At 43.6% G+C, this 24,827-nt stretch overlaps 1 protein-coding gene across 1 annotated transcript in view; it reads right to left on the reverse strand.

The window, feature by feature from the left end:
• gnai3 (guanine nucleotide binding protein (G protein), alpha inhibiting activity polypeptide 3) overlaps positions 1 to 10,609 on the reverse strand; it is a 44,767-nt gene extending 34,158 nt beyond the window's left edge. Inside the window, exon 1 of the mRNA XM_034172240.1 lies at positions 10,054 to 10,609. Coding sequence (XP_034028131.1) covers positions 10,054 to 10,171 — 118 coding nt within the window. The 5' untranslated portion in view covers positions 10,172 to 10,609. The remainder of the gene's footprint in view (positions 1 to 10,053) is intronic.
• Between the last annotated feature and the right edge of the window lie 14,218 nt (positions 10,610 to 24,827).

Consider the following 24,827-nt stretch of genomic DNA (forward strand, 5'->3'; position numbering starts at 1 on the left):
TGGACTGGATCCCTGTGTGATTCCCCCCCTCTTTCTCTGCAATTCAGCAGATGCATTTCAGCTGGAGGTTGAACATGCAGCCTCGCAGTCAGTTTTTTTTTATTATTTTATTTAAGTCACCGTGTTTGTGAAGTGTTGTGTGTTGTCCAAAAAAGTAAAAAATTAAAAAGTCAAACAGTGTGAGTCATCAAAGAGTGGACTTCTGCTGTTTATCAATGTAGCCGGGGCCAGAGCTGTGACTCGCCCGGTCTGAGAGCAGCCGGCCACCGTCCCTCCCCACGTAGAGCAGACCGTGTGTTTTTTAAAACTAGACAAACACACTGCTTCGCTTTAAATGCACAGTAAGTCTATTTCAGATGATCGGCGTGGACCATCTATCTCTTAAAAGCCTTTATTTTACTCTGTGTCACGCTGGAAAGTGGTCGCTATCGTTGCTAATTTCATTAGCTGTTATGCTCCAGTCTTCTTCTGTTTTTTTTTTTTTTTTTTCCTGTGGACGTTGCAGCGCCACACACAGGCCTGGCATATGTACTACAACGTTAAACGAAGCTTCGAGGCACAGAATTTGCCTCGAACATTTTTTGTAATCGAATTATTCGAGTTACTCGACTAATCGTTTCAGCCCTAGAATTAAGTGTTGAAGCTTGAAGGAGAATAGTGCAAGAATACAGACACTATTAGCGCCTGTGTGTGTGTGTGTGTGTGTGTGTGTGTGTGTGTGTGTGTGTGTGTGTGTGTGTGTGTGTGTGTGTGTGTGTGTGTGTGTGTGTGTGTGTGTGTGTGTGTGTGTGTGTGTGTGTGTGTGTGTGTGTGTGTGTGTGTGTGTGTGTGTGTGTTGGGGGTGGTCCCCCCAAAAAACTTCAAAATAAAGGTTTTGAAAATAAATCCCAAAAAACTTCATAACAAAGAACTGAGTTGATAATAAGCACTTTTGATGTCATTCAGGTCTATGTTTTGACTGATATGTTATTATTTGCATATAGTATTTCATATTGTTTTCAAAAATCAGTTTTATTATCAATTATACAAAAATAAAAGGAGTCCCATTAAACAGGTTATTGCAAGAGACGCAGACAAAATTAAACAGAACATTTAGAATTTTTGAAACACAATACTCTGCCTCCTGAATGCAGTGTATTTAAACTTGAACTCACAGCAAATATAGGATTTTATTCTGCTTATGTACTTACTGAAACATTGTACTATATTGTGGGAAAATCTAAGATTTTATTCAGCTTTTGTACTTACTGAAATGTTGTACAAATAGTGGAAAATTTCTTGGTGTTATCAAAAAATGGAATTTAGCTAACGTCTCCTCAGTGTTGTCAAGTTAAACTCAGTCACCAGAACACTGACAGCACGAGTTTCCCAGTAAAAGTATTTGCTGAGATGCTGGCATTAAATGCTTCATTGTGAAATGGTGGAAGCAACATGAAGTACCTGATGTTCTTTAACTTTGTTACCAGTAACATCAGCAAGCCACACAATCTTGGAGTATGGATGTTTTGTTAATCAAAATAAAGGTTTCAAAATATAGTTTTTGAAAATTCCCAAAATTTTCATAATAAAGGATGCACATCATCGTGCTATGCACAATCCATATCTGAAAGCTGAGGCAGATCTGACAAATAGTCAAAGAGATATGCGAGCCACAAAACAACACACAGATGATTCTTGCTTTACAGATAGATACGTTAAAAACAAATGGACATGTCTTGACAAAAATGAAATGATCTGATTGTTCACAAATTGAAATAGTTCTAAATCTGGATTGTGATTTAGATGTGTCAGTCGTGGCAGATGGCTGACCCTTGATGGAGACTCTAATAAGTGCTGCTCTAATGTGCTGTGAAACAGAAATTACATTTGTCAGTTTTAGAAAGACAGATGAGGTTGTGTAGAACAGTATAAAGTGGTACAATGTGTAATATAGTGGTGTAATAAAAAGTGCAATTGGCCTAACTCGTCATGCCCTCGTCACGAGCTGACCACTTGTATAATGGCACAAGATTTGATAACATATTCTGGCAAATGGACAAAAAGCCCTCAGACATTCCCAAGAAGGGATGAGAGAAATAAGTGCAGACATTTTACAACCAGTGATGCGAGTGGACCTTGGAGGGGGGGGGGACCCTGAAAATTTTGTTTACAACCAAGCTCCACAAAGTCCAGTGATGAGAGCGAGTCCGGGGAACCTCCCCCAGGAAATGTTGAAATACTAGATGCAGTATATTGCAATCTGGTGCATTTCATAAGCTAAAAGAGATATTTGTCTGTCCCATTTTCTTGCTCATTTTAGTCATAAAAAGCATATTTTCCCATACTGGCAATACGATGAAACTATAATACATAATCTGTCACCTGGAATAGAATATTGTATTATTACTATTTCATAAAACTACACATTTGCATTGGATCATTACTGTTCTATCTTGACACTTATCCAAACATTTGATGTCAGCACGTTGTACTTTTATAACACAACTAGGGATGGGTATTGATAAGATTTTACCGATAACAATGCCATTATCGATTCCACTTATCAAATAGCTTTTGTGAATTTTCTGTGTACTAAAAGTAGGCTTTACAGGTTTTTATTTTTATATTTTATTGAGTCTTAAACTAAATAAATATGAAACTGGTCACTGGATCCTTGATCTCTGGACATAAATAGAAATAAACAAAATCTGTAGTTTTTGTCAAAAATATTTCATTTCAGACATTAATGGCACAAATGTAACTCCATACATGGCCTCTGAGCTGAGCTCAGCAGGCTGCGCTGCAAGTCAGGATGTAATTCATAAATAATGCAGGACGTCTCATTTTGGAAGGAAAAAATGTTTTAGTTGATTGTAGTTTATTGTGTGTATTACAATGTTTGGAAAGAGGTGTCATTTGATTCCGACTGGACTCTAACTTGACTCAGCAGAGAGCGGTGCAGCGTTTGGAGTTGCACGAATGGAATGGAGGATGATTCTCGTTTCTTGCCCACAACAAGACAAGAGTACCAGTTAGTGACTTTAATCAGCACAAAAGTGACTCGTGATTGACATCTTCAAATGGCTGTGAAGAAGTGGACTTGCTGCTTCTGAAAAGCAGCGAAGCAGAGAACCAACGAAGCAGCGGATCGGAGCACTGCTTCGTTGGTTCAAGCTTCAAGCAGAGTTGCGCTGTAGAAGCTGTTGATTGCAGACCTGCTGCAAGGTCTGTAATCAATGTAGAAAAATGATCATTTTCCCAACAAACACCCTCAAAAACAACAGCCACTTTGAAGGACCGATAAGGGAATCTTTAACCAAAAACGCTATTGATGAGTAGATTGAATCATTTCTTAACGATTCTCAAATATACCCAGTTCTTAATATCCATCCCTAAACACAACTGATCTTAACATAAATAAAAATAAAATTTGACAACAAAAGCTGTGCCTACCATTCATTAAGGGCCTTTTTATTGTCATTGTACATACCTACGACAAAATGTGTTCTCTACATTTAACCATCCTAATTACAGTTAAGACACAATCCAACCATTATGAGCAGTGGGGACGCACAATCCAACATTAGAGGACCGACTCAATACGTACAGACACTGCCTTAATCAGGGGCATAAAAAGGAATAGACCCGAAATACTGTATTTTCCGGAGTGTAAGTTGCACCGGAGTATAAGTCACATTGGCCCATAAATGCCTTTTTAAGAGAAAAAAGGTATATAAGTCGCATTTATCACTTCATGCAAGAAGCAAAATGTACATGTCGCTGTATTATTCATTTATAAAGGCACACGCGGTGTAAAGGAGCACAGCTAATGAGCTAACTAAAGTCATATGTGAGATGAACGTACCACGCAATGAAATGTTTGAAAACCCAGTGTATCATTTGCATATTTACAACATAAACACTGCTTTAGCCATCGGAAGCTGAGGGATAATTAATGTTTTTGTTACACGCGCAAACTACTTCTTTCAGCCACGGAACAGATGAGCATATGTGCTGTGAACATACAACGTAATTTATCCTCCTTTTTAGTGCATTTATAAAATAAACTCACCATTAATTTTCTTCTTCTTGTGAAAAGAGCTGTCCTTGTACTTCCAAATAAGTTTAAATAAGGTTTCTTCCAAATAGAGAACAAAAGAAGTCGGTCCTCATTCAAAAGTGTGGTCCTCCTGTAAAAAACATGTTACGGTGTTTCTTCAGAACAAAGAACTTTTATTTCCTTCCTTTCGTTCTTTTGTGATCTTATTCTGGTGGTTCCAAGATCACCTTCCTAAAGAAAGGCATCTTGGGACAAATTTCACACCACACCGTAACTTTGGGTGAGAAACAAGGCTGTACTGTGGCTGGGGAAGCAGTTGCCCCATTGCCCTCCCCCCCCTCTCCCGCCAGATGAAGGCATGTAGCGGTGGGCCCGCCTCGCCTGCTTTTTCCCTCTGGATGGGCACCAGGGTCTTTTTGTGGAGCTTCCCAGCTACGGACCTGCCAGTGTCGCCGACTGAATCGGCCCGCCCTGCCTTCGCTGCGCATGCGTCATCAGCCACGGTTCACCAATTATCACCTCGTTTCTGCTTAAAACTGCACTCCAGTCACCATCTGTCTCAGATATCTGAAGCTTTTGTACAACAATCATTCCACATAAATTCAGCATTATTTCATCATAAAAGATAGAGGAAGCAATCAGAGCGCCACAGCTACATGGGCTGCTAGCTGTTGCATTCACTGTACGTCCATCATTTTAAAGTGTCGCCGAATATCATCTTGTTTCTGCTTAAAACGGCCATATTTCTGCTTAAAACTGACTTTAGAATGATTTAAGAGGTTTTACCTTGTCATCTGATGGTTAATAATCCCATTAATCCATTTGATCGCTTTGGGTGAAAAGATTCTTTCTCAGACGAGCTGCTGAGCTCCGAAATGACGCATGCACAGTGGAGGCAGGGCGGACCCATTTTTCGGTCTACGACACCGGCACCCCATTTTGTGATCAGAGATCAAACTGCTTTGTGATCCGACTGTTTTATTTGAGTCTCTTTCCAGAGCGGAGTCGGCTGTTTGGGACTTTTCCTCTTCATCGTTTAACGGTGGATTATCAAATCGACTTTTGAGCCCAGCACTGATCTTTATCGGATTACTTTCTACATGGAACATTTCCCAAAGTCACAAGCGGTCCAACACAAACTCACAGTAAGTTTAGTTTTAAATCAGCTCACAGTGGCATATATGTATTTCCTGTTCATGTTGTTACTCTGCTGTGGAAATAAATGTTTGTTCGTTTGCGTACACACACACACACACGTTTCTTCCTGTGCATTTTTACGCTGCAGTTTTTTTGTGTCATTAGACACTCTTTGCTACTTGAATATATATTTGCTTGATGTGAACATGACTGCTAATTGTATTTTTTCTGGAAACAGACATGGAAATGATGATCGTTCATTTAAAGAAGATTTAAGCGTGACCAAACTCGGTTTTAAATGCGTGCTGAAAGTAACCAAGCCCTGTTAGGAAGTTTTCATCTCTAGTTTTTTGATTTATTTTTTTTAACAAAAAGACAGTTTAATGGTGTGTTTCTTATTTCAAGTGTAAAGAAAATTCATGGCCATGAACCGTTTTTTTTTTTTTTTCTCCATATAGAAGTCGCACCAGACTAAGTCTCAGGACCTCTTAAACTAGCAAAAAAAAAAAAAAAGTGATTTATACTCCGGAAAATGCTGCGATCTCCTCTAAAGTCCATCTTTTGGCAGCTAGGGCCAATGTTGTTCCTTTGTAACATTCAAAAGCACCTCTACATCACTCGTATTCCTCCAAAAGTGGAGCTTCCTCTCTTTGGAGAATGTAGGGGCCTTTTTCAGGGAACGCTTCTCCTCTGGTGCCGCGGACTTGGCCATGGTTGTAGCAGACGACCAACCCAGAAGCAAAAAAAAAAAAAAAAAAAAAAAACTCTCACGCACTGGAGGCACTTCTTGGCAATGACACTTGTGAGGCCACTTATGCCTGTGAAAATTGTTGACTAACGTTAGACGGCTCATCTACAAATTTATCTGTCTATATGAAATGGAGATTAGATGGCTAATGTTGGACAAGTAAGTTTAGTAGACTAAAAAATTAGACTGCTTTATGAAACTGAGCCCTGAAAGTTCAGCTACAATTTGCCAGAAGGTACATCTGAGATGCAAGCCTAGATTTTATGTTTTGGTGAAAGAAAATCCTTCTCTGCTCCACTTCATCATGAAACTGTATAACTGGTGATACAAAATGGAAAACATACACAATTTCTCCAATCACAGCCACAGAAACCTGTAACAGCTTCTGGGTTGTCTGGGTGTCTTTGTGGCTTTCTTCGTTCTTTCCTCATTTTTGAGAACTGTCTACTCTTATCATAGAGTGCCATACTGTTTGCATTTCTTCATAACTGATGTAAAAAAAGCCCAAGACATATTCAGTGACTTGGAAATGTTCATGTATCCATCCCCTGACTTGTCTGACAAAAACTGATTATTTATAGGTATTATGCAAAAGTGTCCCATTACTTATGCAACCCATCATCTTGGCTTTTATATTTTATACTGAGAAGCCTGATTTACTTTTTTTATTTGAAATGGTATAAACAAATTAAAAGGTGTTAAATACCAACGGGCCCAATAGGGTTGGCACTGCATGTTGGTAACCTTTTAATTGACATCTCTCCCATTTGTTTATTATTAAAAAAAATAATGGAAGCAAATTCATCTTTCAATTACCCTGCAAGCTGGTGAAGCAGGGTAATTGTAATCAGTCCTGTGTGTTTCTGTCTGTGAAAAAGATAAAAAGAAACCCTTGGGCAAAGTTTCACCAAACCTGGTGGGGATATTACTTGAGCAGATATCTCTAGATAATTAAATATGGCCATGATTAACCTCAGATTTCATAGCATGAAGCACATGAGAATCCACAACTCCCCCTGGATGGAACATAAACTTCCATAGCCAAAATGAACACCCATTTACAGGTGAGTGGACAGAGACAATGCAGATTACTAGCTGCTTTAATTTTATCTGGCAGTAAACTGAATATCTTTGGGCTGTGTACAAAACAAGACATTTGAAGATGTCTTGGGCTCATTTTTCACTTTTTTTTTTTTTTACATTTTATGGCCCTAACAACTAATCCACTAATCACCTTCAGATGTCATTTAAGAATTATGATTTTTAGACACCCATCCATTTTTAGAACCCATAAGTAATTGGACAAAATAAATATAAGGATTATTGTTCATAACATACCTAATCAACACTTTAACATAAAGTTTTATTTAGCCAAGTCATGCACATTTCCAAGTCACTGACTGTGTCTTGGACTTTGGCTACATCACTCACTAAGAAATACAAACAGTGTGATACTGTATATTAAACCACTAAGACACCCATGACAACACTGAAATTGTCATAGGCTTCTGTAAATGTGCATGGTGCACTTTTGATCTGTTGCATCACAAGCCATAGCTTCCTGGTGGAGTAGCTGAGAGAACAAATTTCTCATAACAAAGAAGGAAAATTACAGCTACTGATTGCTAGAAGGTCCATTGATCTATTTTGTTGTGTGAAAATCCTTCTCTGTTCTACTCATAGACTGTGTGTGTGTGTGTGTGTGTGTGTGTGTGTGTGTGTGTGTGTGTGTGTGTGTGTGTGTGTGTGTGTGTGTGTGTGTGTGTGTGTGTGTGTGTATATATATATATATATATATATATATATATATAAAAATAAGTGTTCTATAGAGACCCAGAACAGCCGATATGAAGCCTGTGTCTGGACGTCGCCATGTTCACAGCACCTGTATGATGAACTCATTAATGTATAAAGGGGTGGAGTGTGGCTGGCTCCGTGTGTGAAGAAATGACAGAAGATGGCCCTCTCTTAAGAGTACAAACCACCTAACCTGGGTTCGGGTGTTTATTATATCATTTTTTGGGGGACTGCGTGGTGGTTCTCCTAACAGTTTACTTTGTTGTACACATTTGAAGTTATGAGCCACTTATCTTCTCAGTAACTGTGCATTAAGTGGACCTAACAAATGAAGCTACTGACAGCTGCTAAAACAGGTAATACCATTAGCGTACAACTTTAAATCCAACAATAATTTCACTCAGCATGAATATTGCAACAGAGACATCTTAGATGATTCATTAGGACGTTTCATCACACAACAAGCTGCATTTTTCCAGGTGTTTGAAATAAAATACTCCTTTATATTGACAGACAGCCTCCACAACCACCCGCATTGAGTGGCTTCTGAGCTAAAGACACTACAAGGAGTTGCTGGACTCAGCCGCTGTCACTCAAAGCAATTATACAGAATTTTATGGCTTAGAATATCTTAAACTAAGAACTTAGGAAAAAAAATTCACCCAGTACAGTTGTCATGGAGAAGAAAACCATGTATAGAGATGAAACCATTTTTTGTTCCAGGCTGCAAACATGTTTATTTCTGTTCTAAATCTGGACATTTTAACGCAGAGTCCTATGGGAATGTGCTCCACATTGATTTCATCTGATGCCATTGAAGTTTACTGCGTGATGGTTTCACAGGTATGCAACTATTCTTCCACTGGAAGAACATCCCAAAGATGGTGAAAGACTAATTACCTCCGCCAAGGAGGTTATGTTTTCGGTCGCGTTTGTTTGTTTGTCTGTCTGTTTGTCAGCAGGATAACTCAAAACGTTTTGAAGGGATTTTGATGAAATTTTGTAGAGTGGTTGGAAATGACAAGAGGAACAAGTGATTAAATTTTAGTGGTGATCCGGATCCAGGAATTTTTTAAAGGATTCTTCACCATTGTGGGATGGGGGAATTTTGACATTCTAGTTTTTAACTCCACAAAAACAAGGCAGAAAAGCTTGAAAAAAAAATTAGGGTGTAACATAGTCAAATGTTCTATCAAACAACAAAGTTTGGTGATGATCAGATCTGGAATACGGATCTGGTGATCCAGAATATGCAAAAATATAGGGAAAATAGAAAATGTGTCAGTGTGAGGTGACAAATGAAGCTAGAGATGCACAACTAACACCAAATTGTAGCTTAATCTGTACTGATTCAGTAAGGTGTCATCAGATTTGATGTAGCTTTAAATGTTATGGAGCTAGATCCAGAAGAAAACCGCCATTACCGAAAAATCGTTTTTATACAATAAATTTTCAACTAATAAAGACATAAAAGTGATTCCAAGTTCTAGTGGTATGTTTTCATGGTCAAGGATGTCAAATATATAGGAAAGAAAAGTGTATGTATCATAGTTTTATTTGTAACACTGAATTGTTGAATAGATCACTGTGCCAAGGAGGGAATCTCTTTAGGGTCAGTGACCCTATGGCCTTGGCGGAGGTTTGCACTCTGAGTGCTTCTAGTTTGTGTTGTTGCAAGATGTAAGCAAGAGAAGTATAAAGGCATCATCAGGATAGTCAAGCTCCTTGTTAACGAAAGAAGAATTTGACCACTTTGAAATATAAACTTGACTTTGCCTGCTTTGGTTAACAGAATAGTATACCTCTGCTGAGAGCCTACACAGAAATATACCTCTGCTGTTTCAACAGAATTTCCTGCTTGTCACAGACTATGACACAAGCATTAATATCAAACTACAGATTTCTCAAGTTGAGATACGCTCAAGGAGGAATTTTCCGCCAAATCTTCTCTTGCAGGTCATAGTGGTGGAATGTTGGAGAATGTCATGCTTAGCATGAAAGCGTGACAACATGTTGAGTCTCACACCGAATACGTGACACATGACAGGACCGCTTTAAATCGTATGAGTGAGACTTGAGAACTCTGAAACTGTAAATACAAAAAAATTACATTCAGGTCCTTTTATATCCCAGTGTGAACGCAGCCATCTAAAAAAACAAAACAAACCTCACCTGTGGACAAATTCTAATTTACAGAAAGAAGGGTAAAAACTTGTAGTTTTCTTGTAGCCAACACAAACACTGCTCACAGCCAGCAATGATAAATTATTCCTAAAAACGCTGTGTTTATGGAACTGTGGAAAAACTGCTTTAAAAATGTCTGAGCTCTTACCCAATAAGAGCAGTTTAACTTCTCTTGAGGACTTCTCTCGGTCTTCTCGCAGGTTTTTATCAATCATTTTACTCCTCTCCACAGCAGCTTTGTCCTCGGCGCTGATGGTACAGCCCATTGTTACTGAGACAGCTTCAGATTGTGGTTTTCACAAAAGCTTCAGATTTTGATTCCACAGCGGTTCATTAGCTTCAGAGTGAGGTTTCAGCACAGATCTAACAGCTCCGGGTTGTGGTTTCAGAGCGGATGATCATCTAAAGTCTGGAGCAGTAGGTGAAGTTTTCTGGACGGTGGAAAAGGCGTTGGCACCAAACTGTGGTCTGGATAGATGCAGAACTCACACCCGCTTCAACTTTCACTTCTGCTTGTCGGCGAAGTTCATGTAACGCTACTCTTCTACAACTTATACCACACGACTTAAAACTAAAGTATTTCAAACATAAACCGCAAAGAGCTAGGGAAAATGGAGCGAAGTTCATAAAAAAAAATTATGTAAAAAAAAATCAGAAACGAAGGACCTTACTTTAACCCATCAGACGACTTTGGGCTGCGCAGCTCAACTACAATGAAGAAAGAAAAAAAAACTGTTCCGAAAAAAGGGATGCCACGCTAAGCCTGATGGGAAATGTAGTCGTTTCTGAACCACATATGAATTTTTTACGTCTGCGTCTTATGTATTGCTCGGTACCCTAAACAAATTAAGGGTTTTAGTCATCATAAGCCATCTGTAACTGTCATCATTTGTTGTTTGAAAATAAGTGACAACATTACTGCGGGTTTTCATCTGTTCATATTTAGCAAGTGGCAGCAGAAGCGTCACAAGAGTTATTGTGGTGTGAGAGCGCTCCCTGTGGCAAAAATTATAAACTGCAGCCAATCGACGGTTGGCATGAAGATCGATCGTGAGCTTTATTTATTCATTTATTATGGTTTGGGGCGCGCGGGGGTCCGAAACGAGGTGTATTTGTGCTTTTTTACCGCCTGTCTTTCAATAATAATGACTAAAGTGCAGCATTTTTAGTACAGATTGTTTTAATAGTAAAATTAGATTAGTTGTATTGAATTAACCAGAATTCACTATTATGATTTACGTTTACATCACTAATGTATAACATTTCTGGGGAAAATGATAAAGATCCACAGCTAATATAGGACTGAATTTGATTCCAGCTCCCCCAAATTTTAAAAACATTCACAGAAACTGTGGCTCAATTAAAAAGAAAAAAAGGACAGTTTGACCAAACTCCACCAAATGAAACAGCACTCAAGTCTCTTCTTAAAACTGAGTCCGTCCACGAAAACAATGCATACAAGCCATGTTTCTGTCTTTCAGAGCATCATTAAACACTGATGTGAGAAATGCAAAACACTCCCATCAAAAGTCATGTATGTTTTGGCTTTGTGACGTCATGTTACATTTTCAAATGCATATAGTGTGTGTGGTGGTGGGGGGGGGGGGGTTTCCTTTTTCTTGTTTTGGTGAAGTGCAGGGTTTTGTTTGGTGTTTTTTTTTGTAGTGACATCGCAAGTATAAATTTACTTTTCGTAATGCCATCACGAAATGGCATGAGATTGGGTTCTCACACTTTTTTAGTGCTCCCATCATGAAATGAGTCATTTTCGTGACTCGTTTTTATTATTATTACTATTATTAATATGCATATGTCGCATACATGAATGAGGGAAACTCGTCACCATCTCACCATGTCATTTAGGTCATTCAGACTTTATTTTGAGCAAATGAGCATTTATGGTTTTTGTTATCTGTGTATCATTGATATACGAGGTCTGTCAATAAAGTATAGGTCCTTTTTATTTTTTTCAAAAACTATATGGATTTCATTCATATGTTTTTACGTCAGACATGCTTGAACACTCGTGCGCATGCGTGAGTTTTTCCACGCCTGTCGGTGACGTCATTCGCCTGTGAGCACTCCTTGTGGGAGGAGTCGTCCAGCCCCTCGTCGGAATTCCTTTGTCTGAGAAGTTGCTGAGAGACTGGCGCTTTGTTTGATCAAAAATTTTTCTAAACCTGTGAGGCACATCAAAGTGGACACGGTTCGAAAAATTAAGCTGGTTTTCGGTGAAAATTTTAATGGCTGATGAGAGATTTTGAGGTGATTGTCGCTTTAAGGACTTCCCACGGTGCAAGACGTCGCACAGCGCTCTCAGGCGCCGTCGTCAGCCTGTTTCAAGCTGAAAACCTCCACATTTCAGGCTCTATTGATCCAGGACATCGTGAGAGAACAGAGAAGTTTCAGAAGTAGTCGGTTTCAGCATTTTATCCAGATATTCCACTGTTAAAGGAGATTTTTTTAATGAAAGACGTGCGGACGGATTGCAGCGTCGGCTCGCAGCCGCTGCGACGCTCCGCCACAGGAAAAACACCTCTGTTGGAAGCCTTAAGGACAAGTTGGAACATGTCCAGCTGTTAAACAATTTGTCATATACTCACTGCACTGAAAGCCATCAAAAGCCGCTTGGATTTTACAAATGGTTATCAACACGGAGGTGTTTTTCCTGTGCCGCCACACCGCGCCGGCGGCGTCCCGACGCGTGGACCTGTCCGCACGTCTTTCATTAAAAAAATCTCCTTTAACAGTGGAATATCCGCATAAAATGCTGAAACCAACGACTTCTGAAACTTCTCTGTTCTCTCACGACGTCCTGGATCAATAGAGCCTGAAATGTGGAGGTTTTCAGCTTGAAACAGGCTGACGACGGCGCCTGAGAGCGTTGCGCGACGTCTCGCTCCGTGGGAAGTCCTTAAAGCGACAGTATCACCTCAAAATCTCTCATCAGCCATTAAAATTTTCACCGAAAACCAGCTTAATTTTTCGAACCGTGTCCACTTCGATGTGCCTCACAGGTTTAGAAAAAATTTTGATCAAAGTGCTAGTCTCTCAGCAACTTCTCAGACAAAGGAATTCCGACGAGGGGCTGGACGACTCCTCCCACAAGGAGTGCTCACAGGCGAATGACGTCACCGACAGGTGTGGAAAAACTCACGCATGCGCACAAGGGTTCATGTCTGACGTAAAAACATATGAATGAAATCCATATAGTTTTTGAAAAAAATAAAAAGGACCTATACTTTATTGACAGCCCTCGTATTCACCTCTGTATGTTTTTATTGATGTTAGGGAATAAACTCAGTCATAAACAAGATTTTACTTAAGTTTTAACAGTGTCTGCAGGAGGGAGTGCATGTGCACATACGTGAGCATTTGAAAAAAGCAGAAGTTACCTTTGACCGCATGTGCACACTGACGTCCGCAAGATGCCTTGTAAATCACTCCAGAAGTGTTATCAGGTTACAAAAACAGTTATATAGGAGTGTTTATTTCTTACTAGCGTTTACATAACATATGTTGTGAAAGTGTAGTGACATGGACCCACAACAGGGGGCGTAAATGAATGGACAATGAATGAGCCGAAAATAGAACACTTTACTGTTGTGAATGTGCACAACGAAATACAGACGATTACAGAATTTGTATGTAGTCAATCTACAAAGGTGACGTGTGGGCAGGCTCGAGGATAGAAGACTCAGTGCATCATGGGAACCCCCCAGCAGTCTACGTCTATAGCAGCATAACTAAGGGATGGTTCAGGGTCACCTGATCCAGCCCTAACTATAAGCTTTAGCAAAAAGGAAAGTTTTAAGCCTAATCTTAAAAGTAGAGAGGGTGTCTGTCTCCCTGATCTGAATTGGGAGCTGGTTCCACAGGAGAGGAGCCTGAAAGCTGAAGGCTCTGCCTCCCATTCTACTCTTACAAACCCTAGGAACTACAAGTAAGCCTGCAGTCTGAGAGCGAAGCGCTCTATTGGGGTGATATGGTACTACGAGGTCCCTAAGATAAGATGGGACCTGATTATTCAAAACCTTATAAGTAAGAAGAAGAATTTTCAATTCTATTCTAGAATTAACAGGAAGCCAGTGAAGAGAGGCCAATATGGGTGAGATATGCTCTCTCCTTCTAGTCCCCGTCAGTACTCTAGCTGCAGCATTTTGAATTAACTGAAGGCTTTTTAGGGAACTTTTAGGACAACCTGATAATAATGAATTACAATAGTCCAGCCTAGAGGAAATAAATGCATGAATTAGTTTTTCAGCATCACTCTGAGACAAGACCTTTCTGATTTTAGAGATATTGCGTAAATGCAAAAAAGCAGTCCTACATATTTGTTTAATATGCGCTTTGAATGACATATCCTGATCAAAAATGACTCCAAGATTTCTCACAGTATTACTAGAGGTCAGGGTAATGCCATCCAGAGTAAGGATCTGGTTAGACACCATGTTTCTAAGATTTGTGGGGCCAAGTACAATAACTTCAGTTTTATCTGAGTTTAAAAGCAGGAAATTAGAGGTCATCCATGTCTTTATGTCTGTAAGACAATCCTGCAGTTTAGCTAATTGGTGTGTGTCCTCTGGCTTAATGGATAGATAAAGCTGGGTATCATCTGCGTAACAATGAAAATTTAAGCAATACCGTCTAATAATACTGCCTAAGGGAAGCGAATAAAATTGGTCCTAGCACAGAACCTTGTGGAACTCCATAATTAACTTTAGTCTGTGAAGAAGATTCCCCATTTACATGAACAAATTGTAATCTATTAGACAAATATGATTCAAACCACCGCAGCGCAGTGCCTTTAATACCTATGGCATGCTCTAATCTCTGTAATAAAATTTTATGGTCAACAGTATCAAAAGCAGCACTGAGGTCTAACAGAACAAGCACAGAGATGAGTCCACTGTCCGAGGCCATAAGAAGATCATTTGTAACCTTCACTAATGCTGTTTCTGTACTATGATGAATTCTAAAACCTGACTGAAACTCTTCAAATAGACCATTCCTCTGCAGATGATCAGTTAGCTGTTTTACAACTACCCTTTCAAGAATTTTTGAGAGAAAAGGAAGGTTGGAGATTGGCCTATAATTAGCTAAGATAGCTGGGTCAAGTGATGGCTTTTTAAGTAATGGTTTAATTACTGCCACCTTAAAAGCCTGTGGTACATAGCCAACTAACAAAGATAGATATGACAACAGAGAATAGAGATAATAATGTGCGCACGGCACAATCACGGCTGAGGTATTACCTTCTTCACTTGAAGATATCTCGGCAGCGAGGTGGAGATGTCATCCGGCTTTATGGAGTGGTTGATAGATGACAGCTGTTGGTGATGATGATTGACAGCTGTCCTGAAGAGGCGGCAGCACCCTCTCCTGCCTGAAGCCCGCACTTCAGGCAGGGCGCCCTCTGGTGGAGGCCAGCAGTACCTCCTCTTCAGCGGCCCACACAACAGGACCCCCCCCTCAACGGGCGCCTCCTGGCGCCCGACCAGGCTTGTCGGGGTGTCGAGAGTAGAAGTCGGCCAGGAGGGCCGGGTCCAGGATGAACCTCCTTTTCACCCAGGAGCGTTCCTCAGGTCCATACCCCTCCCAGTCCACCAAATACTGGAACCCCCGGCCCTTCCGACGGACGTCCAGGAGCCGGCGGACCGTCCAAGCCGGCTCCCCGTCGATGATCCGGGCAGGAGGCGGCGCCGGTCCGGGAGCACAGAGGGGTGAGGTGTGATGTGGCTTGATCCTGGAAACATGAAAAACCGGGTGGACCGGACTGAGGACTTTGAGGATCTTGAATGGACCAATGTATCTGTCCTGTAGTTTGGGTGAGTCCACTTGGAGGAGGATGTCCTTTGTAGAAAGCCACACCTCCTGCCCGGGCTGGTATGCAGGGGCCGGGGAGCGCCGGCGGTCTGCATGGGCCTTAGCGACTCGTCCGGGCTTTCAGCAAGGCAGAATGGGCGGCGCGCCACACCCGACGGCATCTGCGTAGATGGGCCTGGACCGAGGGCACACCGACCTCTCCCTCCACCACGGGAAACAATGGGGGCTGGTACCCCAGACACACCTCAAACGGGGAGAGGCCGGTGGCAGATGACACCTGGCTGTTATGCGCGTACTCGATCCAGGCCAGATGGGTAACCCAGGCCGTCGGGTGCGCGGATGTTACACAACGAAGGGCTTGTTCCAGTTCCTGGTTAGCCCGCTCTGCCTGTCCATTCATCTGTGGGTGATACCCGGACGAGAGGCTCACGGTGGCCCCCAGTTCTCTGCAGAAACTCCTCCAGACTTGAGAGGAGAACTGGGGACCATGATCCGAGACAATGTCTGTTGGTATCCCATGCAGACAGACGACGTGGTGGACCAGGAGGTCTGCGGTCTCCTGGGCCGTTGGGAGCTTCAGGAGGGCCACGAAGTGGGCCGCCTTGGAGAAACTGTCCACTATCGTGAGGATGGTCATCATGCCCTGGGACGGCGGGAGGCCCGTGACAAAATCCAGGCCGATGTGGGACCAGGGGCGATGAGGCACCGGAAGCGGTTGAAGAAGGCCTTGACTCTTGGTATGGTCCGCCTTGCCCCTGGCACAGGTTGTACAGGCATGGATATATTCCCGGACGTCGGCTTCCATAGACGCCCACCAGAAGTGCTGCCGGACCACTGCCACAGTCCTTCGCAACCTTGGATGACAGGAGAGCTTGGAACCATGACAGAAGTCCAGGACAGCAGCTCTAGCCTCTGGTGGGATGTACAATCGGTTCTTCGGACCAGTTCCTGGGTCCGGGCTCCGTGCCAGGGCTTCCTGGACGGTCTTCTCCTCGTCCCAGGTGAGGGTGGCCATGATAGTGGACTCAGGTATGATGGGCTCCGGTGGATCCGACAGCCCTGTTTTGACTGTACCCGGGACAAGGCATCCGATCTCTGGTTCTTGGTCCCGGGGCGATAAGTGATCCGGAAGTCAAAACGCCCAAAGAACAATGACCAGCGGGCTTGCCTGGGGTTCAGCCGCTTGGCGGTCCTGATATACTCCAGGTTCTGATGGTCTGTGAAAACCGTGAACGACTCCGAAGCTCCCTTCAACAGGTGTCTCCACTCCTCAAGAGCCTCTTTCACCGCAAGTAGTTCCCAATTGCCCATGTCATAGTTCCGTTCAGCTGGGGTCAACCTGCGAGAAAAGTAGGCACAAGGGTGAAGAACCTTGTCGGACTCCCCGCACTGGGATAACACGGCTCCTATCCCTGAGTCAGAGGCGTCCACTTCAACCACAAACTGGCGGCAAGGATCGGGCTGCACCAGAACTGGAGCAGGCAAAAACCGACGTTTCAACTCCCTAAACGTGGCTTCGCACTGATCCGACCAGGTGAAGGGGACTTTTGGGGAGGTCAGGGCTGTCAGGGGGCTAACTACCTGACTGTAGCCCTTAATGAACCTCCTGTAGAAATTTGCAAAGCCGAGGAACTGTTGCAGGTTCCTACGGCTTGTGGGTTGGGGCCAATCTCTCACTGCCGCAACCTTGGCTGGATCAGGGGCGACGAAGTTGGAGGAGATGATGAACCCCAGGAAGGACAAAGAAGTACGGTGGAACTCACACTTCTCACCCTTCACAAACAGCCGGTTCTCCAACAACCGCTGCAGGACCTGACGTACATGCTGGACATGAGTCTCAGGATCCGGGGAAAAGATGAGTATATCATCCAGATATACGAAGACGAATCGGTGCAGGAAGTCCCGCAAGACGTCATTAACCAAAGCTTGGAACGTCGCGGGAGCATTCATGAGGCCGAACGGCATGACCAGGTACTCAAAATGACCTAACGGGGTGTTAAATGCCGTCTTCCACTCGTCTCCTTTCCGGATCCGAACCAGGTGATACGCATTCCTAAGATCTAATTTGGTGAAAATTTGGGCTCCAAGCAGGGGCGTGACCACTGAATCCAACAGGGGCAAAGGGTATCGATTGCGAACCGTGATCTCGTTCAGCCCTCTGTAGTCAATGCATGGACGGAGTCCGCCGTCTTTCTTGCCCACCAAAAAGAAACCTGCACCCATTGGGGAGGTGGAGTTCCAGATCAGCCCGGCAGCTAATGAGTCCCGGATGTAGGTCTCCATTGATTCGCGCTCAGGACGTGAGAGGTTGTACAGCCTGCTGGACGGGTACTCAAAGCCTGGGATCAAATCAATGGCACAATCATACAGACGGTGCAGGGGAAGGGTGAGTGCCAGATCTTTGCTGAAGACATCAGCAAGATCGTGGTACTCAACCGGCACCGCCGTCAGATTGGGGGGGACTTTAACCTCCTCATTAGCAATTAAACCGGGGGGAACTGATGATCCTAAACACTCCCGGTGGCAGGTTTCGCTCCACTGAGCCACAACCCCAGACGGCCAATCAATCCGGGGATTGTGTTTTACCATCCACGGGAAGTCCAAAATCACGCGGGAGGTAGAAGGAGTAACAAAAAAGTCGATCTCCTCCCGATGATTCCCAGACACCACCAGAATTACTGGTTGTGTCTTGTGTGTGATTAAAGGGAGAAGGGTGCCATCTAGTGCCCGCACCTTCAATGGCGAAGGAAGCGCCACCAGAGGGAGCCCTACCTCCCTTGCCCATCTGCTGTCCAGCAGATTCCCTTCTGACCCCGTGTCCACCAGTGCTGGGGCTTGAAGGGTTAAATCCCCGCTCAGGATCGTAACTGGGAGATGTGTAGAAATACGTGTATGTCCCACGTGAATGTCTTGGCCCACCCTTAACCCAGTTTCTAAGGGCGGGCATTCGTGTTTAACCGCTTGGGGCAGTCTCTCTGCTGATGCTCACTTGAGCCGCAGATAAAGCACTCCCCACGGGCCAGTCTCCTCTGTCTGTTAGATGATCTTAATTTGGCCCTGCTCGTGTCCATAGCATCGTCAGCAGCTGTTGCCACACGGAGCGCCGAGGCTGTGGGCCATGGGGAGGGCGGAATCTTTTCAGACCCGGAAGGGAGAGGGACGGCGCGTGCCCGGCCACGTTCTTCGTCTCGCACCCGACGGCGTTCTTCTAATCGATTGTCTAATCGTATGACTAGATCGATAAGTCCATCCAAATCCCGCGGTTCCTCCTTGGCCACCAGGTGCTCCTTCAGGACCGATGACAGTCCGTTTATGAAGGCGGCGCGGAGCGCAGTCGTATTCCAGCCGGACCTCGCAGCCGCGATGCGGAAGTCGACTGCATATTCAGCTGCGCTCCGACGCCCCTGTCTCATAGACAGCAGCACGGTTGACGCGGTCTCGCCTCTGTTAGGGTGATCAAAAACCGTTCTGAACTCCCTCACAAACCCAGTATAAGTGGTAAGGAGCCGTGAATTCTGCTCCCAAAGCGCCATAGCCCAAGCGCGTGCTTCACCTCGAAGCAAATTAATCACATAAGCCACCCTACTGGAGTGTGACGCGTACATCACGGGACGCTGTGCAAAGACGAGCGAACACTGCATTAAAAAGTCAGCGCACGTCTCCAGACAACCTCCGTACGGCTCTGGGGGACTTATGTATGCTTCAGGGGATGGTGGGGGGGGTCGTTGAATGACCATTGGAACGTCTATATTCGGCACCGGGTCAGCAGGAGGAGGAGCTGCAGCAGCGCCCTGAGTGCGCACTTCCACCTGTGCGGTGAGAGCCTCCATCCTGCGGTTGAGGATGACATTCTGCTCGGTCATCAGATCCAACCGAGCAGTAAAGGCGGTGAGGATTTGCTGCAACTCACCAATCACGCCTCCTGCAGACGCCTGTGCACCCTGCTCTTCCATTGGTTGTCCAACAGATGGTTGACGCCCCTCGGGATCCATGACGTTGGCCAAGATATCCTGTTGTGAAAGTGTAGTGACACGGACCCACAACAGGGGGCGTAAATGAATGGACAATGAATGAACTGAAAATAGAACACTTTACTGTTGTGAATGTGCACCACGAAATACAGACGATTACAGAATTTGTATGTAGTCAATCTACAAAGGTGACATGTGGGCAGGCTCGAGGATAGAAGACGTCTGTCCAGAGAGGAGCCGGAACCCACACGATTTCCACCGCCACTGAACCTGGAGAATAATGGAGCCGCCAAGTCCCGAGTACCCAGGTGGTCACCGTCTCCGGCTGTCGGATCTGATACTGCTGGCAGGAAGCAGAAACAATCAAGAGTGGGTGTGTGCACACCCAGTAACACAGTCAGCTCCGTTAGATTTCTCCTTTTAAAGTGGGAAAGAACACCTCCACCTTTATTGACAGTTCAACTCCGGTTGTCTCTGTAGTGCGGTGTGACAAGTGAACGCCCTTCACTTCGTCATCACTCCGTACTCCGACAGAACAACAACAGTGAGCAGACTCCTGAAACAATATCACAGAATAGAGATAATAATGTGCGCACGGCACAATCATGGCTGAGGTATTACCTTCTTCGCTTGAAGATATCTCGGCAGCGAGGTGGAGATGCCATCCAACTTTATGGAGTGGTTGATAGATGACAGCTGTTGGTGATGATGATTGACAGCTGTCCTGAAGAGGCGGCAGCACCCTCTCGTGCCTGAAGCCCGCACTTCAGGCAGGGCGCCCTCTGGTGGAGGCCAGCAGTACCTCCTCTTTAGGGGCCCACACAACAACATATGAGAAACATGTTAGATTTACACAGAGACACAGCAGTTTTGGAGCAGATTCTGCCATGCTGAATTAGTGGCCAGAGAGAGACCAGCCAGTGATGTCATGGTGCTTCTCTACTGTCATTGGCTGTCACCCCCCCCCCCCCCCCCCCCCAAATAAATAAAGGATTGCACGATTCATAGCATAAAAACAGAAAAGAGTATGTGACCTTTTGACCAACCTGTGTCCACACAGGTTGTGATGTTCTCCCTGGCCAAGCTGCTTGAAAATTACATTATCCCAAATGGCAATGTAAGGTGGGCTGCTTTGCTTCCTCTTCCTGTGGGAGGATGAGGATATTTTTGAGTGTGTCAAGTAATGTAAGAAAACCTGGAGCATGTTAGACACCAAGTTGTTAATTGTTTGTGTTGTGTGATCCCATGTTGGCATTTCTGCCATTCTGTCCATGGACAATGCTATGGTTAACAATGATCTTCCTCCTTCTTCTGAAAGTTGAACCCTGCAATTGATTGATGAAAATGCAATGAAGATATATTCCTACTTTCACATTCAGCTACTTATATATTCATACTTGAGGCAGTGGCACCAAGTTCAAACACTCTGAAAAAGGGAGAATAACCACTTCAGACAAAAAGCCTACATACAGGAACACTGAGGTACATAGTGACATGTCTGAACAGAGTACTGAAAGCATGCTCTTCTCACAACCACATAGTCGTTTGGTTGCTCCTTTAGCGAGTCAGACTTGCGCTCAGTCAGAACACAACATATCCATTCCATCCTCAGCTGGTGTTGATTCCAGGCACAGTTGACTGTGGACAGGCTGACCTGGTCAATGGTTGGGAAGTGGACATCATCTTCCTGGACTCTGTCTTTGATTTCCTTCAGGGTGAAGCCATTATTTAAAAAAAAAAAACAAAAAACATGTTGATTCTGTTGGTGTTTGCTGTCTTTCTGCTTTGTGAAAAGTATATACACACATTTTATAGGATAAACATTTTACTGTGTAACTATGTAACTGTGAGGCACAACATTAGACTATAGGGTACATTTTTGTGAACATTATAGATGGTCGAAGACACCATTAAGTTATGATGTAATTACTGTAAAACTCCAAGTGTTTGCTTACCTACTCTCTTCTCTAAAGAAGCCAGAATAACTGAGGCTACTGTTATGATGCTCAAATTTGGCTGGACTCGCTGCCCAGCTTCAGTCATGGTTAGGTCACGATTGATTACGAGATCCACCAAAGCTGCACGTATTTCATTGGAAATATTGGCTCACCTTTGCCTTCCTCTTCCTCCTCCTCATCATCCTCACTGGCTTCTACCACCTGCTACGCTGCTCATCTTTTTTACAACAACACCGGTATAAGTCACAAAGGACTTTTTATACTCTGACACATGATTGACTTGTTACCGCCGCCAAGGAGGTGATGTTTTTCAATCGCGTCCATTTGTTTGTTGGTTTGTTAGCAGGATTACTCAAAAAGTTCTCAACGGATTTCAATGAAATTTTTACCAGGGGTGTATCTTGGCCTAACTTAGAAGTCATTACATTTTGGTAATGATTCGGAACACGATCCGGATCCAGTAATTTTTTTTAAGGATTCTTTATCATTTCAGGATAGGGCCAATTTCAACATTTTTGCATTTAACTTCATGAAGGCGGGTCACAAAGGCTGAACAAAAATTAAGTTATGACACAACAATAATTTAGTATTTGTTTCTCCTCATTGAATAAACTTGTTATTAGAAAATAAAAAAAAACTTGTGTAGTTCATGCAGTTTTTCTTCATAAATGCATTTGCTGAAGATCTAAGGGTTTAAACCTCTGGGGCCGACGCCGTCATATATGATGGCTGAGACCAAGCTTTACTAAATTATACATAACTTTTTAATGATATGAGATAGAAACTTACTTTTTTGCTGAAAAGTTAACTCCGTGGACTTTTGAGCCACCGTCCACAATCTTTGTACTCCTCATAGAAGCTGTGTGATGACGTGAGCAATTTGAGTGTCCAATCGTAATTGGTTCACCGTCACATGGTTTTCCAAAATCCAATCATAGGGCAGATTCACCTCACATGACACACCAAAGATTGTTTTTAGGAGTGATGTGTTACTAGTTGGCCCGTTTGAATAGCCCCCTGGCTGCTCCAATGCGCCCTGCGCCATTACGCACAGCGAAAGTGAAAGTGAGCAGACGAGAGCCTCTCATACAATCTCATGTGCTCAAACAGTATGTGAGTATCAGGATTGCTCGACTAGTTTTCCTGTGAATGTTACTGGATAAGCCTGTGGCAAGCTCTCTCGCTCCGGCGTAAAGCACTGTTTACCATATCAATGGAGAGAGGGGGAGGGGCTGCTCCTCAAAGCCTCGAAGTGTGAATGTTGCTTTCAGAGCAGAAGAGAACAAACACATAATCAACTTCATAGTAGAAGTTTGTGATGTGACCTTTGTGTAATAGCAGAGAGAAATTGCTTTGAGATGAAGACAACAAAAACGCATAGACCATTTTGTATATATTGTTCAAAATGTGCATTTATGTTTATTGTTTGAACCTTTTTGTTGTACAGTCTTTGTTTATTATAGTTTGCTGTGTGTTTTGAATAAATGTGTGTGGAAAATTATTTTCCGTTTTACTTTTTCCTTTCTTATTTCTGATTGTAAACCTTTATTACACTTATAAAACACAACTACAGCATATATATTTTGAAAATACAGGTTGTCCTGAAAAAAAGAGACATAAAACTTGATTGTGGGATGCAGGGAGAGCTGTTAACAGCAATAATAAAACATTTATGCCAGGCGAGTGAACTGTCCAAAAAATGCCCTCGGACCCCAGAGGGTTAACCACTGAATCTGAAACATGACGGTAGATGGGTGAAATGACGTGGAATAAGTCTCTTTGCCAAAAAGCATTCCATGTGACGTCAGTGACCCCATGGCCTTGGTGGAGGTTTGTGCTCACCGAGAGCTTCTAGTTCTTACAATTTCATTTGTTGTGTGTTGGGGGGGGTGTGGCTGGACATTTTTGGTGTTCTTTTCTTTTCTTTGCTCTCCAGGTGGTATACAAACTGATTTATTGTCTGTGGAGAAGGTGCTGGCAGAAGAGTCCTTCACCCTCATCAACATGATGTGCAGCACCTGTGGATGGTGCTCACGTGCAACCTTAAAGACTTTCAGCTGAAGCAGATAATGAGATGGCGTTCTGCATTTAAGTCATGTGTGATTCAAGCAGAATTGCTGGGAACTCGACCTTGTGATGTTCGTTTGTGAGATGCTGAGGACTGCGCCTGGGTTTGACACATCGTGCCTGTGAAGGAGGAAGGGTGAGGGACACATGCTGTCAGCACACATCAGAGGTGATTGATTATCTGAATAATTGTTAACAGTAACTTGGTATTTTGTTATGCAGTATATTTGAACTTTGATGAGAGTTGTGCAGCTCGCTTCTCACTGCCGTGGCATGCGGACTGATGATCCTCCACCTGTTGTGAGAAGCTGCTCATTTACATAAAGCTTGAATTCGGACCTGAATGTGTTGCTGATAGTGTGTGCCTTTTGAAGGATATTAGTTGTAGCTGCTGACTTACCTCACCTTTTCTATCCTTCGCAGAGTCGGTTTGTCGTGTCCACCTGGGGGGTGTTTGGCGGTGAACGTGGGTCCAGAAGCGTCGGGCTTCGATCCTTTTGGGCGCTGGAGAGTGTGCCGTCCTTCACTCCGCCAGACCGACGCAGTTTTTGTTTGTACACTTTGTTATGCACCAAAGGGGGAAAATAAATTGTTTTGTTATTGGAACCGCTTTCTGGTTGTTTTAGCACTGGGTTCCGTCAGACGCAGGTCCGCTCCTCAACCCGCGTCGACACATAACAGTAGTTCCCAGCCATTCCATAATGGACCCAGCGGCAGAGGCGGTTCCATTCGCCGAAAGAGTTCAAGAACACTTGGAGAAAATATGGGAGCAATTACAGCATCTCACAAACCAAATTAAACAAACAGATGTCCGCGTTACGGAGCTTGCAGCGCAAGCTGTTTCACTTCCTGCTACTCCAGCTGCGGCACCATCGATACCGGTGCAGATAACTCCGTCACCCAGAGATTCGGCTTCCGAATTGATTATTTGTCGTCCGGAGCCTTATGCGGGAAACGTTGAAGCTTGTGCTCCGTTTTTGATGCAATGTTCTCTGGTTTTTGCTCATACCGTTGCCCAGCGGTTGCTGAATCTCAGGCAGGGGAGGCGGAGTGCGGCGGATTATTCTGTGGATTTCCGAATTTTTCCTGCTCAGTCCGGT

Source organism: Thalassophryne amazonica, chromosome 6 (genome assembly GCF_902500255.1).
Source record: "Thalassophryne amazonica chromosome 6, fThaAma1.1, whole genome shotgun sequence".
Taxonomy (NCBI): Eukaryota; Metazoa; Chordata; class Actinopteri; order Batrachoidiformes; family Batrachoididae; genus Thalassophryne; species Thalassophryne amazonica.